Here is a 19,375-nt window from a genome sequence, read left to right on the forward strand (position 1 = left end):
TGTTGGCAGTCTTCATCTACCAGTGTTGATTAATATTTCCACGTTAATGCCCGGAAAATATGCAATTCTAATTTAACTGCTAGATTTTAAACGTTGTTTTTTTCCTTGTGTGCTAAGAGACTAGGTTTCTATATGCAAGAGTTATCATACACTTTTTAAAATTTTGTTCGCTCGGGTATTATAGTCTATGCTAAGGTCAAATATGATTCTTTCTTAGTTACCTCATTCCAACCATGTCTCCAAGGGGTTGTTGTCAAGGATTCCAAGGGATTGTTTTCAAGACCACTTTCCAAGTGCCAGTAAGCATTTGCTGGAAGACAGGCATGGGCTAATTTAAAAGACTAGAGGTCAAAGCAACATTAATGACTATGTTTGTCTTCCCTCTGTTACTTACAGGGCTTTTCTAAAAAATCACACGAGTGTCAAGCTGTTTTGGTCGAGTTAAAAAATAAATAATCTGGAGTTGCAGAAATCTATTTATACTGGCTTACTTCCAAGAAGATGAGAACAATGGAATTACGTATTTACTAGCAGAAGTGACACCAGTGTTAAGCCAGGTGATTTCCACAGGGAACTAAGAAATACGGAGAAAATAGCCATGACTTCCCATAGCCCTGATGGTTTAACACAGGGTTCCAGGTTTCTGTGCACTTCCTGCCCATAGTGACAGTAGCTTTACCTTGCCTGTGCAGACAGACTGCATACAAGTCAAGAAGGACTTACTGCACTGTGAGATGAGAATGAATTTATGGACCAAGAAAATGATAGTTTGGGAATTCTGTGTGTGGGCATTGGGGCAAAAGAAACCTACTTAGTAAGACTGGTTATGTCATTTATTAGCCATGTAATGGGAGGCAAGTTTCTTAACTTGTCTTTCTCCCTCACACTATCTGTCTGTAAGAGGGAGAGGGGAACAACTGGGCCAATCATAGATGTTGACAGAGGAAGGCAAATGAAACAATGTTTATACATGGAAACAAATGACACATGCCCAGTGATGAAGGGAGGTGTACGTGATCAAACAAGAAATACTCATTTTAGAAAAAAAAAAGCTTGTTTGAAACTTTTGCAAAGGACTGATTGGTGATCTTCCCCCTGTAATGCTGGGGACTGAATATGTGGTCTCATGTGCAGGGGTAGACACTCGACCCCTGAATTTAACCCCAACCCTGGCAAATCTGCAGTGTGTTAGTGAGCAAGGTTTCCATAGCTGCGTTGACATACCTGGGTGCTCAGCTCTAGGAGGAAAGCCTTATTTTGACTTGTGGTTTTGGAGGTCTGGGTTCCTCATCAATTGTCCTTATTGCTTCTTGGTCCATAGGAGGCAGCGCACCATTCCGGGGAGTGCATGACACATGGCTAGGATGCGGAATACAAAGCGTGCCAGGGCACAGCCAGGGTCCAAGTGGTCCCTTCGAGGCCCCCAAATGGCCAAAAGAGTTTCTATTAAACCCCACCCCTTTTAGATTCTAGTGCTCCCTAATAGCACCAAGCCAGAGATGAGGCCTTTAACACAGAGACGTTTGATAACCATTTAAGATGCAAACTGTAGTTCTCAATCGCTAGTTTTGTCCGTTAAAGAGCAGCCAATAACCAACTTGTGCCATAAGCAACCGTACCTCATGGTAGAGGGGCAACTGCTCTATTTGAAGAGGTGACAGTAACAGCACCCACATTTTTATAGCTAACAAAAATTCCCATGCCAAATTGAACAAAAGGTCCAATACTGGAAAATTCTTCATGTGTGTACCTAAGTCAACCCAGATGTTAGGTGATGGTGGCTTTATCCATAGATGAATACATTTAAAATTTTGTTTGTTATCATCTACTCAATCAGGGGTTCTCTCCATCTCTCCGTTTTGGTTAGTGTGGTCATTGTTATGATCATTTCTTAACATTTTAATTCCCTCTTTCCTGCAGATACAAAGAGGTTGAACTTCTGTACTTCTCCCCCACTTGAGGTTAGTCACATTCACACAGTTTGATTTGGCAAAGGAAACGTGAGAGGAAATGGTGATTCACGGCTCATTTCCTCAGCTTTGATCACCACGGAAACCGTGTCGAGATGGAATCTACACTAGCCAACTCTGCCAATAGGTAGGGGACCTGTACTGTGGCTGAGGAACAAAATGCCTTGACCAACGAGACTTTGGGGATGTTTATTATTGAAGCAGAAGCTGGCCTATCCTGACTAGTCTAGGTAGAGTAGAAAAAGGCGTTTTTTCTACTGGGTGAAAATGGATTCTAAAGTAGTCTGGTAAAACACTGAACAAGTTAACAGTCTGATGCTTACAAACAGGTAGGCTTCAAAGATAAAAGTGTCCCACAAACAAAATGACCAGAAAAGAAAACCCTTTGAGAGCTATGTCTTAAAGGTTCCTTGACCCCTCTGGCACCTCCAATCCCTCCTCCTACTCTTTAAGTAGGATTCCCAATGTTCAGTTGTGGGTCTGTGTTGGGAGCTGTGAACCCACAGATCCTGAATTTCTTGTAAACAACTTGTTTTCCCCTGATCTGAGTGCCTACAGCTGTTATGAGCACGAGACCCTCAGGAGTCCCTGATGACAGGGAAATGGTTTCTGGTGTGTTTGTCTGGGGTGTGGCTATCAATTAAGGATCCCTATATAAGCTGCCCCTGAACACAATAAGGGGGGCATTCTTGGGGCATTCTGGCATCAAGGATGACCTGTGTCTCTGTCTCTGTGTCTTTGTGTGTTCAGTCTCCAGCCCCTTGCCCCATTCATGAACTGTATGGTGGCGCTTGCGTGGTGTCAGGTCTGCATCTGTTTCCATCAGCTATTGGATGACAATTGGGGTGGTCACCAAGTATAGCAGAATATCGTTAGGCATCATTACATTAACATTTTGTGTTCTCCAATTGCATTTGGTTCTATCTTAGGTCTCTGGGCCATTCAGCCTCTGGGTCCTGTGCTCCAAGCAGTGTCAGGGGTGGACTCACTCTCGTGGCATGGGTATCAGGCTGGATCAGTGTCAGGGGTGGACTCACTCTTGTGGCATGGGTCTCAGTCTGGATCAGTGTCAGGGGTGGACTCACTCTGGTGGCATGGGTCTCAGGCTGGACCAGTCATTGGTTGGCTACTCCTACAATCTCTGTGCCACCCTTACCCCAGCACATCCCATAGTCAGGACAGACTGTAGGTCAAAGGTTGTGTGGCTGGGTTGGGGTCCCTCTCTACTGGAAGTCTTGCCTGCTCACAGGAGATGGCCAGTTCATGCTATGCATCCACTATGACTAAGAGTCTTAGCTGGGGTCATCCTTGTGGATACCTGTAAATTTCCCTAGCACCAGGTTTCCACATTGACCCTGAAATGCTCCCCCTTTCCAGTCACCTCTTTCAGTTTTCTCTGCCTCCATCCATCCCCCCTGAACCTGATCCCTCATGTTCCCGTCCTCACCTGCCCCCAGTGCACCCATGAAATCTCTTCTATTTCACTTTCCAGGGAATGCCACGTATACCCGCTGAGGCCTGCACCTTTCTGAACAGAAACAGAGGAGGAGTGGATAGGGGGAAGGGAGGCCGCCGGGGTGGAGGTGGGCGAAGGGGAAAGGGAGAAGAGGAGAGGGGAAAACCGTGGTTGCGATGTAAAATAAATAAATATAATTAAAAGAAAAGGTTCCTCTGTAAGACAGGGCTTTTGCTTTTCCTCAGCGTCTGCTCAGGATAGGAGGTTGAGCCATCCACTTTCTTTTTCACAGCCTCAAGTACAACCATCACAGACTGGACGGGTTCGTCCTCACCACTTCTAACCACTCCTGCCCCTGACAACACCTCTTTACATCTCTACTCCCTAGGGCAGGGAGGCAAAGTATGAGGGTCTACCTTGGGTCTTGTAATATCCCGCGAGACGAAGGTTCCAGATCGTAACAGCAGGGTCTATTCTCACGAGAGAATAACCCTAATAGAAAGTAGTAAACGTTGCACTTGACGCGGTTCCAAACTCTGCAGACTCTGCAATAACATGGAGTGACTGTCACCTCAGGTGACTTTAGTAGAGGCCTCCAGCTACACCACCTTCTCAGTGAAAGAGGTAGTTGTTTAGGGGGAAGCTCTGCCTCAGCTCCCCTCCTCCATCTCCTAACCCCGCCCCTCAGAAAGTCCGCCAAAGGGCAGCTCCTCCCCCTGAGATGCTCAAGACCACACCTCCAGGGTATTTAAGGCCTGGGTCCTAGCCTTGCCACGTGATTTCTTTTCCTCCCACTTCTGAGAGTGAGCTGGGAGTGCCCTACTTTGCTTTGCTCTGTTTATTAAACCTGATCTTATTACTTTTGCTTGATTTGGCTTATTGCATTGGCAGAGGGACTCCAAAACCAGGAATTTTCAAAATACTTAACAGTAGTCTTCCAGAACTTTGCTAAGCCTCAACTTTGGGAAGGCATAGAAGGCATTAAAAAAAAAAACCACATTATTTTGAAACAGAAAAGAGTTCTTAACATGTACAATATTTGAGGAACAGTGGGAAATTCAATCAGGCCAGGAAGCACACCCTGCTAGCTCCCATGACCCTTCTTATTATTGGGGCATCAGATGTGGCTGAAAACAACAGAAGGTGGAAATAATTAAATAACAGAGACAAAACACATACGCTGTCAAGTGACCTGGGTCTTAGCCAAGAGCTGACAATATCAGAAAATATTTTGCAGAAGATTGTGCATTTCATAGCCATACCCTGTGACTACGATAGGAAATTAGTACTGGATTTTAATTAAGCTTTGTTGGGCCGAGGCAGGATGGAAATAAATGTGAAGGGCAAGGGTTTACTTTTCTCATATTTTTTTTTATTCAGCAAAGCATACACTTAAAAAATACATAAAATCATCTAACAAGCAAAAACAAAACAAAAAACCCAAACCCCAAAACAACCCAGAAAAAAGCAGCAAACATGCCATAAACATGAATGAAACATACTGAATCTTCCTGCCAGTGATGTATTTTGCTTCTGAATTACAGTGTGTAGGGGGCTCACAGGAACTCATAGACTTGGTAATGTTTGCGCACCCGAAGATTTTAAGTGCATATTTAGGAAGTATATTTATTTGAAATAAGGAATCTTGAATTATAAAACTGTGAATGGCTTGTAGAACACAGCTAACTAAATTAAGACTTTGCTCATATAAACTAGAGTAATCAATCTCACCCGCAGAAGTTGAAAAATATAGATCTTCTAGATTTCCACAGGGAGCGACCCCAGTCAGTTTTCATCGTGGGTGGGATTGGCAGACGGCTTGCTCTCTTCACTCGGTGGGCCGTGACCCCGCTGGCTTGGAATCGCTGGAAGTACTCGGTTTGTTCTCAGGGGTTCTCCAGATAGAACTGGGTTGGAGAAGGGTCAGGGGATAGAATGAAAGATACTGGAGATTTACTTCTCCCACAGGCTCCTACGGGATGGCGCAGGAGAACCCTGCGATTTCTCAAGGAGTGGAAGTGCATTCTAAGAAGCTGGTGGGAGCTGGACTAAGGAGAAAACCTGTGTGTTCATATTTAACCATATTTAACCATATTTAGCCTACTACACATCAGGGATTTGAAAAATGCACAAACACAGGATTGCGACAGCTCCGTTTCCACGTGATCTGGCTGTGCGCGCCTGGCAGGGCACTTGGTGCTGGAGCAGCTCAGCACGCTGCTCTGGACAAGCCTGGAGACATTAGCTCTCCTGCAAACCTCCAAAGGCTCTCGGGTTTCTTTTAGAAAGGGTTCAGCTTGTACGATTTCTTCTGCGTTCAGCAGAAACTGATTAGAGATCTTTGTCCTGTCGCCCTGAATTTAACTGAGAAGGCCTCTCTGGCTTCACCAGGCTACATTCGAGGTCAAGGAGCTGACCGCAAGCGAGTGCTGCCTAGGGTTTCTCTCGGGCACCGCTCAGAATCCTCACTTGGTACTAATCAGTGAGGGCAGAGGATCAGCCGGTCACGAAGGAATCCTGGCTCTCTACTTCTACCTCTCTGACTTTGGACAAATGGCTCCAGCTCTGAGTTTACATCACTATGAAAAGCAGACATTGTACCACGACCCCATAGTTCACTGTCTTGACTCAGAGTCCTAGAACTCTTGGTTGGTCCCATTCAGACTCTAGCCTAGGGAACAGAGGGCACCTTGCCTACTCACTCTGTGTAAATAAATACGCCAAGTGTCTTAGGCATGTAAGTATGTTGTCTTATTTAATCCTCTGACAGTCTCATCATCTTATCTTGATCGCGTTGTGATTGCAGCTACAGAGGGCAAAGGTTTAGGAGCGTGTCTGGAATTGTTAGGGCAGTTCCAAAATGATCTAACTCACAGTTGAATGTGGAGGGGTTGTGTGTATGTGTGTGTACGTGTGTGTGTGTGTGTGTGTGTTAAACAGGATAGGATTGTGTACAAAGAAGAAACTAAGTTGACTTCTTTCATGAGGCAGCTGATTCTCTTTTATGTTTGTTTTTAGATAGTATCTTCATTGCTCAGGCTGTACGCGTATGCACAGCTATGTAGCACAGGCTGGCCTCACACTCTGTCATCTTGCTTTGGCCTTTTGAGCACTACCACTACAGGCATGGGGCACTATGTGTAGCCTCTGGCTGTGCTCCTCGTTGTGCTAGGTGCTACCTAAGTGATGCTGGGAGAGTCCTTTCTGGATTTAGTTTTCTTGCTTGTCTAATGGGAGTAGTGATAAAACCCGCCTCCTAATATGGATGTAAGGATATGTAACCTCGTAATTTCTGGGTGTTAGATCACTATAATAAGCATATCAGGTAATATTTAGGCTCATCCAGTTTGAAGATTTCTGGTCTAAGAGAGTATGCTTTATATTACAAGAGTTTTAGATAAAATAAGGTGACTATAAATTAATAAAGCTGACTAAAGAAACTAAGCATGTTGGAACAGACTGGCAATTCTACATCTGGGAGGCTGAAGTAGGAGGACTGAGAATTTAAGGCCGCATTGGGCTATACAGTGAGACTGTGTCTCAAACAAAACAGAACCAAGTCCAACAAACCAAGCACTTCCTTTCTGCTTAGGAATGTTTGCTCTGCAAGTAAATAATTTCTAGGTCTCACACAGTAAAGAAATCAGTCACATACAGACTCCCTCCCTTTCTGAGTCTTTTCTCACGTAGCACAGGCTTGGCTCCAAATTCCACCATTAGACACCCAAGACTAGACTTGAACTTCTCGTCTTCCTGAGAGCTGGGATTAAAGCCATGCCCCAACAGATCCAGCTGAAAGTACATTCTTAAAGACATTAAATAATACATAGCTAAACAAACTTCCGCTATTGTGTTTGCATTTCAAACAAAGTTCGCTGAGGGGAGAAAAGATTTTCTTTTTTAAGTAGGCATTACTAATTTCAAGGACCTTTCAGAGATGTTCTCTGTGCACAAGTATTGGCACCTGACACTCTTTTGAAAAAAATAGAAGGTGAAGTGCTGCTGTGTTTGTCTAGACGTGTCAATGCTTGTGGAGGACGCTGGGGGTGAGGGTGGGGGTAGGGTGGGGGTGCGAGTACTTACATTTTTGGTCAGGCAGAGGTGCAAGGCTGTTCCGAGTGAGAGGGAGATCCCTGAATTTAGGTCTGTTTGGGGAGAGATGCTGCAGAGTTTGTCCTGGGAACAAAACACATTTGTATCGATCACTTGAGACCCAACCAAAAGCAAATCATAAAGTCCAGCGGAGAAGAGAGGCATCAGAGTTGTTGAAGGTCCCGTAAAGTAACAGACACAATGGCAATAATAATGGCCACACCCTTAAATGAGAAGGCATTAAACAAAATGTTTTGTTAAATTTACTCACCCATGGGGGTATGTCATTCAGGGGGAGGTGAGGCTTTTGTTTTACTTAAAAATTTTTTTTTAGTGTGTGTGTAAGTGTGCACACGCACACACACTCATGTGAGTATGGAGTTCGGCCCTGTGAGCACTAGTATCATAGGCATGAGCTTCTAAGCTTGGCCCTTGGCTTTGCTCTGGGTTGCGTTACGTGCTACCTAACTATCTTTCCGCCACATAAAAATTCTTTCTCCTCTATCCCAGGGCTAGAACTCAGGTCAGGAGACTAGGTGACAAAGTATCCTTACCCACTGAGCCCTCTGGCCACATCCAGAAGTCATTTACTGTCATAAGCAAGCACAACACGTTACTCTAAAGAGTTAAACTGGTAAAATTTGAAGTTGGAAAAATACCAGTCATGTAGATTAGCGCTATCACCTACCTTGGTATCTCTTCTGAGTAGGAGCAATGTCTAGGGTATCACTTCCCTAGAACAGTGTTTCTCAACTGCGCAGACCGTGAGGTGAGCTTAGGTAAAGTTACTACTGTCTTGGCCACACCCTGTTGTAGGATATTTGATCATACTGTGAACCCTGAGATTGCAAAATAAGATCACCCATGGAAGAAGCAGAGCCAGTGACGAGTTGACAGGAAGTAGCCATAGAGAGTCAGAAGGAGACAGGGAAACAGAGAAACACGCAGGAAGTAGGAGGGAGGGACTTTGAGTTTTGCAGCCTTTTTGGTTTGGGACTATTGAACAGAACCTCACTTTTTCTGGGACATTGGCTAAGGAGGAAGGTCACTGGGTGGCTTCTCAGCCTCTCTGAGATAGCAGGTTTTCACCCCAGCATCTGACTCGCAAGTCTTTATTGGTAAAATGGTAAGATTTTTGAAACATTTTTGAGAAGAATATTTTCAATCTCCGATAGATGAGAAGAAATTTATATGACTAGATAGAGCTGATTATGGATACTGTTTATTCAGAACCCACTGTTGTCAGGACGGTGCCAGCTGCTGTAGGCGTGGTCTCATTCTGCCTTGACAACTGTTATCTTCCTCATTTGCCAAATGAGGACCTTGAGGCTTGGAGAATTCTAAATATGTTCAAGGACCGAACCTAGGCTCCAGACTACCTGAATCTCACCTTAAAACTTATGTTCTCCTAGCTTCCTAGGCAGCAAAGAAATACTGGATGGGAGAATGAGTAGCGATCTGGAAGGTTCCATGCTGGCCTTCTGCTCTGTTCTGAGGGACAGGATGGATCTGTGCATAGGCAAAAACTCTCTTATGGGTATCTTAGGAACCTTCAGGGAACACACCTCCTGGGTAACAATAAAATAATAAAGTCAGCAATTCCCCATGTTGTTTAGAGCTCACTTATTCCAGACCTAGTCTGTTTACACAGGATCCTGATGTTCCCAGAAGTGCTGTGACACTTTATGTCGGTCACCTCCGTGGAAAGAGGGGATTGCACTAGCTACTTTATGTGTCTGTGCACAAGGTTTTGGAGGACATTTCAGACCTAAGCCTTACGGAAAAGATGTCTTAAATCCTGCAGGCCTCGTTTATACGTCTGCCCCTCCCTATCCTGCTCTGAGACCTTAGGCAGGTGAGCTAACCTCTAAGAGTCTGAAGGGCTTCGTCTAGAAAGTGGGAAATGGGAATAAAAATCTCTCTTCCAGTGTCACTGATGAAAATAAGGAGGAGCCACCGTTATAGGTGTCACTGTGACCTACAAACAGTAGATGCATTTTGACCTGAGATCCCGAAAAAGGCTCTCCTATGTAGCCCAGGCTGACCTCCAACTCAGTGCTGGACACGTGTGTGCCCCTGTGCTCAGCATGAGCTGGTTCTTAAAATATTGTAGGAATCTGTCACAAATAGAAGACAGGAACTAAACTAATGCAGGCAAAGGTGTCACGCAATGGGAAGGTGGCAGGGTTTCAGGGAACTGAGAGCTAGTCTGAAACTGATGAGGGGTGTGTGGCGGGACCCTGAGAGTGAGACATTGGCTAGTCCACACTGTGAGGGCTGTGTTTGCCTGGTTAGGAATTTGGCTTCTGTCCTGGAAAAGTTGCTGTTGGGCTTAAGTGCAGGGGTCACTGGTGCTGACCGACCTGACCTGAAGAGTGCATAGTTACTGGGATAATCTAGAAAGTTCTTCAGAAAGCTCTTTCTTGAGGGAAACAAGGAAGTGAGCTCTTTCTTTTCTTGTGATGGCCTGTAAATAACCAAGCTAGCAGAAAACACCACAGACCTTTCTGTTCCATTTTCTCTGCACGCTGCTGGCAATGAATTAAGCTGAGGCACGCCAAATTCCAGCTCATTAGGTTGAGTGTTCTTCCTCATCCCTCATGCCGCCCACTGACGGGTCTCAATAAACACTGAACAAGCACCGGTACAGCTGAATGTTTGGGGAGCAAGCACGGGATAGCTGATGCCCAGAATTCAGACAGCTGAATCCACTAGATACCCTTGTCTTGCTGAACTCAGCCAGGAGAGAAAAGAGATCCTAAGCTAAAGGGACCATTCAATGAAAGTGGGCGCCACAGAGTTATCCAAGGGCTTCACCACACTAAGTCTGGTCGTGGAAACCTGGAAGTTTCATGGAATTTCAACCTGCCCAAAATAATGACTTCAACCACTTTAGTGAACCCTTTTGATTTTTATTACATATATGGATGCATCTATCTATCTATCTGTCTGTCTGTCTGTCTCTGTCTGTCTGTCTGTCTGTCTATCCATCCATCTATCTGCCATTATTACATTTATACATGTATGGATCTATCTATCTATCTATCTATCTATCTATCTATCTATCTATCTATCATCTATTATCTATTTACCAATCATCTATCTATTATCTATCTACCTATCTACCAATCATCATTACATTTATACATGTATGGATCTATATCAACTATCTATCTATCTATCTATCTATCTATCTATCTATCTATCTATCTATCTATCATTTATCTATTATCTATCTACCAATCATCTATCTATTATCTATCTACCCACCTATTTACCAATTATCTGTCTGTCTGTCTGTCTACCAATCATCATTACATTTATACATGTATGGATGCATCTATCTATCTACCAATCATCTATCTATTATCTATCTGCCAATCATTTGTCTGTCTATCTATCTATCCATCTATCCATCCATCTATCATCTGCCTCTCTCTACCTACTTACCTGTCTACCTACGTCTATTTACTTATATGCATATGTGTACTTGAGTCACAGCTTGTGTGCGGAGGTCAGGGGACAACCTGTGGGAGTAGGTTCTCTCCTTCTACCTTGTGGCTTCCAGGAACTGATCTCAGGTCGCCAGCCTTGGAGGCAAGCTCCTGTGCCTTCTGTGCCATCTCACCCGCCCAGGCCATTTGAATTTAAGGCAAAATATTCAGTAGTCCTAGAAACAATGTATCAAAGACCCACATCGGAGCACTGGACTGAGCTCCCAAGATCCAGCTGAAGAGTGGAAGGAGCGAGAGTATGAGCAAGGAAGTCAAGACCATGAGGGGTTCATCCACTGAGATAGTTTGTCTGAGATAATGGTAGCTCACCAACTCCAACTGGACTGGGAGTGGACGAGCACAGGAACAAATTAGTCCCTCTGAATATGGTTGACAGCTGGGGCAGACTGAGGGGCCAATGACAATGGCACTGGGATTTGTCTTTACTGCATGCACTGGCTTCTTGGGATCCTATTCTCTTTGGATGTATACCTTGCTCAACCTAGATGTATTGGGGAGGGCTTTGGACTTTCCACAGGGTGGGGTGCCTTGCCCTCTCTTAGGATTGGAGAGGGTGGGATGGGAGGGTGTGTGGAGGGAGTGGGAGGGGAGTTGGAGGATGGGAAGGAGTGGAAATTTGGATTGGTATTCTTTTTTAAAGTAATAAAATATAAAAAAATTAAAAAAGGAAAAAAGATATTCACAAAAGTAAAGTTCAGAAGATAGGGAAGTCTGTTCATTTGGGGACAACAAAATTGATAAAGAAAATTATGATATAGAATTGGTAAGCATGTCAATAAATTCGGTGTCAATACCTAGGATACCCCTGGGTAGGAGTGCTGGGTCTAAGTTCTGAATATATCATCAATTGACTTGAATAGCATTAAGCAAATCATGTAATGTTTTCTAGGTGATGGGAATTATGACAAGAAAGGACCTTATGACACAAACGTCGCAATGCCCGTGTCTTGACGTTCCTCTGACACTGTAGTACAGAACAACATTTCTTGCTTTGTTAATCAAAGTTCATCTAACAGAGCACTCTAGGCCTTTCAAAGAGAGGGCATTTAATAGAGTTTGTTATAATCACAGAAAAGCCAGGGAACCAAGCACATGTGCCCTAGATTGAGGGATTGTTCTAGGGGTTGCTGTAGGGGCAATAGTGGGAGTCACAGCACTGAGCCACGTCTGTGGAGGAAGTTGAAGGGAATGGTACCTACTGCAGCTTCCCCAAGATGCAGGGTTGCCATGGAGAACCACTGGGTTCCTACTCCTCTCATTCTCCTCATCTTCTCTCAGTGCCTCCCACTGATTGATACTGCTTTGAAGTCAGCAGGCAAGGAGCCTGGGAAGCATAGCCCTGGGGGAAGGAGTGGAACAGGGACAAGACGTGCACTTGACACACTTGTCCTGACTCCCTTTTCCTTCTTCTATTTTTGGGGGGCAGAGGGGCTGCTGAGACATGGTCTCTCTTACCCAGGTCAGTCTTTAATATGCTCTGTAGCCAAGGGATACTGAACTACTGATCCTCATGTCTCCTCCCAAATGTTGGGATTACAGGCATGAACTACCAGACCCAAATTACCTGCCTGCCTGCCTTCCTTCCTTCCCTCTCTCCCTCCCTTCCTTCCTCCCTCCCTTCCTCCCTTCCTTCTTAGGTCTCACCATGTGGCCTATGCTATATTTATAAGAAGCCTCAGCTTCCTGAATAGCTGTGATTATATGACTATACTCCAGGCATGCCATCACATCTGGTTTAGACCTCATTATTTTTAAAATACGTGTCATTAGTAACATTTCTAATATGCAGTGCTTAGCACAGGGACTAACCCACATCTATAAACAAACTGGAGGCCAGGTATCAAACCAAAACAATATTAATTCAACAGCAAAATTTATCTGTTTAGTAGCATCTGCTAGTCACTGTATTACTTTGTTTATACCAACTCAGTCTGCGTCCATATGTGTGAGTGTGAGAGAATGGATGAGTATGCGTGTGTGTGTGTGTGTGTATGAGTGGGTGTGAGAGTATGAGTGTGTGAGTGTGTGAATGTAGGAGTGTGAGTGTGTGTGTGAATATATGTGGGAGTGTGTTTTGTGAGCGTATGTGAATGTATGTCTGCTGTGGAAAAATCCTTCTGTATATTGTGTGAATATATGCTGCTATGATTGGTTTAATAAATAAGGTGACTGGCCAATAGCCAAACAGGATAAAGTCAGGCTGGAAGAGATAAAGGGAAAAAGATGGCAGGGTCAGAGAGACACCATGTAGCTGTGGAAGGAGACAGATGCCAGAACCTTACCAGAAGGCCACAGCCTCATGGTGATATACAGATGAATAGAAATGGGTTAATTTAAGATGTAAGAGTTATCTAGGAATATGCCTAAGCTATTGGCCAAACAGTGTTGTAATTAATATAGTTTCTGAATGATTATTTGGGTCTGGGCAGCCAGGGACAAATGAGCAGCCTCCACCTACACATGGGTTAAATGAATATATAATTTTCTTTTTTAACCTACTACAAGAAAAAAAATACCTAAAGTATATTGATAAGGATTAGGTTATGTAAATAATTCTGAATTGTATTGGGAACTGTAGCACCCAAGATTACCGTGGTTACTCAGAGCTGAGTGGTTACTCAGTTATTGTCACATAAGAACATTGACTTTAATTTCTCAAGAGAAATTTAGGATCTTTCTTTAGGTTTTTATAGAAAATGTCATGTTTTAAGTACTGGCAATTGAATCGTTTAAAAGCAAATCAAGGCACCGTGTGAGTGAACAGAGCAGGAGAGTTGTTACAGCCCCAGAGGGGCCCAGAATCCCATATGAATCAATTTTTTAAAAAAGTAAAAATGAGAGCTGGCCAAGATGGCAAAAACTTATAATCACAGCACAGGGAGGGTGAAGGCAGAAGATTAGGAGTCAAGGTTGTCTGTAGCTACATAGTAAGTTCAATGCCAACCCTCTCAAAAAGCAAACAGCAAAATAAATGGCTTAGTGTGATGCTTTATTTATAATGAGGGAATATTAAAATCTTTTAATATATAATGCTTTATGTATATAAAATGTAAGGGTTTTAAAATTATTTTTTGAGAAAGGGCCTCACTAGGTAGGCTTGGCTGGCTAGGAGCTCTCTATGTAGGCCAGACTGTCCTTGATATAGTGATCTACCCACCGCTGCCTCCTGAGTGCTGGGATTAAAGGTGTGAGTCAATATCCTCCGTCCAAATTTAAGTTCTTTAGTATGATAATTATTACAAGGGGGAATGTACAGAGTTCATGATTATTTGTAGAAATTATCTTTAAAGCTCAGGACAAGGCTATTTGAGTTTGAGAGCAGAACAACAGTACAGAAAAACTGAGAGTCCTCAGAACTGTTTGGAGCAGGGAATACAGAAAAGAGGAAAGAGAGTTCATGTTTGTAAGTAGAGGCCTAGACACAAATGTGTGAAGTGTGTCTAGAAGCACAAGCAAAACACTGAATGACGTTGGAAGCTCTGGGTGAGGGAGAGGGAGAAGAGTCATGCAGGCCTCTGGTGTGTGGGGAGATATAAACCATGAATGTGCAAACAGGACACCTTTCTACACATGTCCCAGTGAGGTATTGCTGTCTTCTCACCAAAGGTTTCGGTGGGGTATATCTTGGGTGGAGTGGGAATGATGGTTTAAACACACAGCTAACTGCACAAGCAAATTAGCATCTTGAGAATAAGAGTGCCATACAACTCCAATAAAGAATCTCTCAGAGGAAATAGCAATCCTCTTTTTGTTTTTTTGAGAACAGTCTTATACCTCAGCATACTGAGGATGAAAAAGCTGAAAGTTTTCACTTCCCAGAAATCCTCAAACTTTGTAGTTACTATTTTATTGCCATTGTGTACATGGTACAAACCTGGCAGTTACTTTAACTCTACAAAGAGACACTCCACATATGACAGAGGCCTTTAAAAGGGGGGAGAAGAAAGTAAGGCCATTACCTGGTGAGGGATTATGTAGATGAGGAAGATGAGGTGGCCCAGAGATCTCCTGGTGACCAGGCTGGCCAGCAAATAGCCTGTCTAGTAACTTATCAGAAGAAGACACGGTCCAAGCCTTGCAGGAGAACGCTTGGTTAGTGTCACCTTTCCAGGGATTATCTAGTGACATCTGGCAGCCAGTCCTGTTATTTAATAAGTCCTGTTCACTTCGACTTTTCTGAGAACGTTGGGCAGTATGCTGAGGACCAGAGCTTAGGCCAGCATGGGAAATGGCTCCATGGGAGGCTGTCAGGAAGTGATTGCCCAGAGTGATGGGTGGGAGACTCTGTGTTCTGATTGGTGGAAGCCCTTTCCGGGCCAGGGGTTTCTTTTCTGGCAAGAGATACTTTGAATTCTCTGAGGTCCTCTTCTTAAAGACAACCATAGCCACCTGATCACCAGGCTGATCTTGGCAGTTGGTATCCACGACACTGTCGAAGGTGGTGATGATGTCATTGACTTCCGAGGTGTCCTCCTCCTTGTGTCTGTCCCTGCTATGGTCCTTCGGATGGGCTTTTTGCTCTTCTTTCTTGTTTGTGCAGAAGATCTGGTTGAGCACGCTGAATCGTTCTTCCTTCTTTTGGGGTCGGCTGTTCTGGGAAGGAAGAGGCCGAGCAGGTTCTGCGCTAGAGGAACAGAAAAAGAACAAGAATGGCATGCAAGGACAGGAAACGGGAAAGAACAAGATACTGACACTCCCAACCCCATTCCATCTGCCTTATCAGCTTGTCTGGGCTCATCCCCAGATGCCTGTGTCTTCAAGCCAAGGTTTTGCTCAAGGACCCACCTTCGGCTCCTTGCAGAGGTGGTAACTCAACACCTCCCCGCTCTCTGAGATGGGGACTCTGCTTACTACAGCCTCAAGCTCATCATCTTTCTGCTTCAGCCTCTTGAGTGCTGTGCCTTTAGGCATCTGCTACCCACGTCTCTTGATTCCTCAGGGTTTAGAGTCTCTTCCCCCTTCCCCATTCTGTTGTTCTTTGACAGCATTGTATACATATGTAATATAATGCTACACACGCATGTAGTAAATTTTAATCATGTTATCCCAACTCCCCTCTCTTTCATCCCCCTGTCTCTGCTGCTGAAACCTTATTTTCCTTCTGGCACTCCCACTGAGGCTATTTAGGGTTTCTTGTATGAGTGTGGGAGGGAAGTTTTTACTGGAGCATAAGCAACTTATCATGTTTACAGTGCTGAAGACAATGACATCCTAACCCTAACCCGTTGGTCAATAATTGTGGAAAATTCCTTGGAGAGGATCCCTTCCCATTCATGATGATGAAATGTTGACAGGCCAATCTTGCCCAGGTCTTATGCAGATAACCACAGCAGCAGGGCGTCCATGGGGGCAATGGCTGTGTTCAGTCCACCAATCATCGTTTTGCTGCATACTCCTGGTTCTATTCTCTCTCCTCTTTGTGATGTTCCCTGAGCCTTGGCGGGTGTGCCACAGCTGTCCTACTTAGGACCCTGCACTCCACTATTGTTTATTTTCGGCTCTTTGGCCACTTTATGGGCTTCTGCACTAACTTCCATGGGGGCTACTCTCTCTTTTCTCCCTCTCCTCTCTCCTCTCTCTCCCTCTTCCTCTTCCATCCCCCTCCTCTCTCTTCTTCCTACATGTGGAGGCCAGAGGCTGATGTGTGTCTTCCTTTGTATTTGTCAACCTTACTATTTAATCTTTAACATTATTTATTATTGTGTGTGTGAATGACAGTTCCCTGAAAGGAGCTGCATCCCCCACCCCCACTGACCCTTTTGCAGTTAACTGACTAAACTGTCACTGATTGTGGACGGTGTGGAATGTTACAAGCCCGGAGTCAAATCATCTCAGGCCATTTTCAGACCTCTGAATAGCAATTGATGGCCCTCCTCTGTGGGCAACTATTAGGTAAAGCCTTTGGAATGAACAAATTGATACCAAGCTCCCATCAACCAAAAGGCTAAGAGTGTCAGACTGGACCTAAGAGCCATGGCAGAAATTCCCCCACTCTGTTCTAACCTGCTTACCAAATGTCTCCATCAGTGTATCTGTGAGGTGCCTGGATCCACAACTTTCTTTGTTCTCTTTCCATAAATGCTTCATTTTGGAACACGAACTTTGAAGTAACCTAGGTAACCTAAATCTACGTTCTTAGGCCATTAGCTACTCATATCTGGCTCCAGAAGAAACCATTTCTGATCCCTTTTCTGGAGAGAGTTGTGTTTTGTATTGACATTGTATGGTGTGCCTAAATACAGGTGCTTGCATGCTAGGGAATGTCTCTGGAGGTCAGAGGGCAGCTCTGTGACTCTGGTTCTCTTGACCTTTATGTGGGCTCTGAGGATAGAATTCAGGCACAAGCTAGCTTTACCTGCTGAATCATGTCTCTGGACCAACATTATTATGATGATTAGTATTTGAGACAGGGCCTCTCACTGAATCTGGAGCTTGCTTATTCAGCTACTGACTGGCCAGCAAGCCACAAACACCCCTTGTCTCCCGTTCTCCAGTGCTGGTTTTATAGCTGTGCGCGACTCTCCCTGGCTTTTACACGGGTGTTGGGGATCAAACTCAGGTCCTCGTGCTTGTTGTGCAAGCATTTACTGACTGAAGCATCATCCCCTCAGCCTCCAGAGGCTTTAGGCTTTCAATTACTCAGGGCAATCTGTTTTTAATTATCCCTTGATTCAGCTGCAAACAGCTTAGATCGTCCCTACTCTGTCATCTCTCAGGGACAGTCCGCAGTGGCGTGGGCATAAGAGACAAAGGGTAAGGTGTGACTTCAGGCCTCACATGGCAGAAAGAGGCTTTGGTCTGCTCTGAGTGAGAGGTCCCAGGGGATCCAGTGGCACTGACATTATGCCCCCAGAATCTTGCCCGTTTTATGCTGTTTGTTCTTTGCTTTTCTTTCACATCTAAAATAAAAACACCTAACTATAGTTATGACAAATACTCTACTAAAGGAAACAGGCAGAGGCGACTCAGAGTTTGAGTTCCAGTGGGGGAGGAAGTCGTGTGTGCCAGAGACTGGGCGTGGCAGATCTGAGCAAGGCTCAGCTCATAAGCAAACTCAAATGAGAAAAGGTGCGCGGCAGCTGTTTGGCAGGCTCGCGCAAGCCGAGTTTCCCTGAGGCGTTGTTCTGTTCCAGTTCTTTGGGAAGCCTGTTCTCACAATCAAGTCAATGCTTTCTGCATCAGGGATCAGCTGTGAAATTGGACCCACGTGCAGGCTGCCAAGGGGGAGACAGCAATATGACTCTTTGGAATGAGATACTGTAGTCTAGTCAAAAAAACATCAGCACTCCATCTGCATGCAGACAATGGATGTTTTCTCACTAGGAACCTTTGTCGACATGCTTATATTTTAAAATTGTTAGTACTAATTAATACTACTATTAATTATCTCCCTTTCACCATGGCAGTCACATGTGGAAGAGTGTATGAATATTGAGGCACACAGGACATTCTAGAAGCTCAATGGGCCTGGACAAGAAACCAAGGCTTTCAAGAGTTTGCGTCTTATTAATGGTGTTACATAAGCAACTGAGAAAAGAGAAGAGCTGACTCAATTTTGTATTTATTGTCTTCACTTTTTTTTTCATAATAGTTTCTGAATCAATGCAGTGATATTTTGTTGCTTCTGGATTTATAAATGAAACTTTTTTTTTTTAGTGCTTTTAAATGTACTCCCTAGTTTTCTTGGTTTGGAATCCAATGGGTGGGATGGTTTCATGACTTTCAAGCACACTATTGATCGAATGCTTCATTGAGGCAGCTGCCAGCTTTAGCAGTCTCTTTGCCATGGGCGCAGCACCTAATGACTGGCACGCTCTGTTTGGAGGAACAGTGCTTAGGCTGAATTTCATTCTTGGACCCAGTTGGTGTGAAGACCTTTTTGGCCTTGAGGTTTGATTCCCCCCACCCCCACCCCCGAGCCCAGAAGAATTAAGGATTCTGATGTAGAAAGCTTGCACGGCTTTCCACGGAACAGAGCCTAGAGGGACATGAAACCTGTCGATCGATTGGGAATCAGTGCTAGATGAGAGGAGGGAAAATCTCGGTGCTCTTAATTTCTCTCTTCATTGGTGTTGGGCTTTGACCAGATGAAATTTCCATACCACAGTAAAAAATTCAATTAAGTTGTCTTAATTGTCTAGTCAAAGGGAGGGGGGCAGACAGAGAGAGGGAAAGAGAGAGAGATTTGCCAAGAATGGAAAACAGTGCTACTCTTATTAATTTTCCTTGCTTTGGAAAATAGCTACATTAAATGAAATTAACAGTTATTTAATTATTTACTCATTTTTCAACGGCGTTTTCTTATATAGACAGCCAAACTGGCCTCAAATTCATGACCCTAC

The 19,375-nt window shown here is 44.2% G+C and overlaps 1 protein-coding gene across 1 annotated transcript in view; it reads right to left on the bottom strand.

Moving 5' to 3' along the window:
- Window positions 1-5,211: 5,211 nt before the first annotated feature.
- The window catches only part of Ankrd55 (ankyrin repeat domain 55), a 67,141-nt gene continuing 52,977 nt past the window's right edge, over window positions 5,212-19,375 (bottom strand). Inside the window, exons 8-10 of the mRNA XM_038323873.1 lie at window positions 14,993-15,657; window positions 7,510-7,602; window positions 5,212-5,333 (exon numbers count right to left, since the gene is read on the bottom strand). Coding sequence (XP_038179801.1) covers window positions 5,212-5,333; window positions 7,510-7,602; window positions 14,993-15,657 — 880 coding nt within the window. The remainder of the gene's footprint in view (window positions 5,334-7,509; window positions 7,603-14,992; window positions 15,658-19,375) is intronic.

This window comes from Arvicola amphibius, chromosome 3, assembly GCF_903992535.2.
Source record: "Arvicola amphibius chromosome 3, mArvAmp1.2, whole genome shotgun sequence".
In the NCBI taxonomy this organism is placed as follows: domain Eukaryota; kingdom Metazoa; phylum Chordata; class Mammalia; order Rodentia; family Cricetidae; genus Arvicola; species Arvicola amphibius.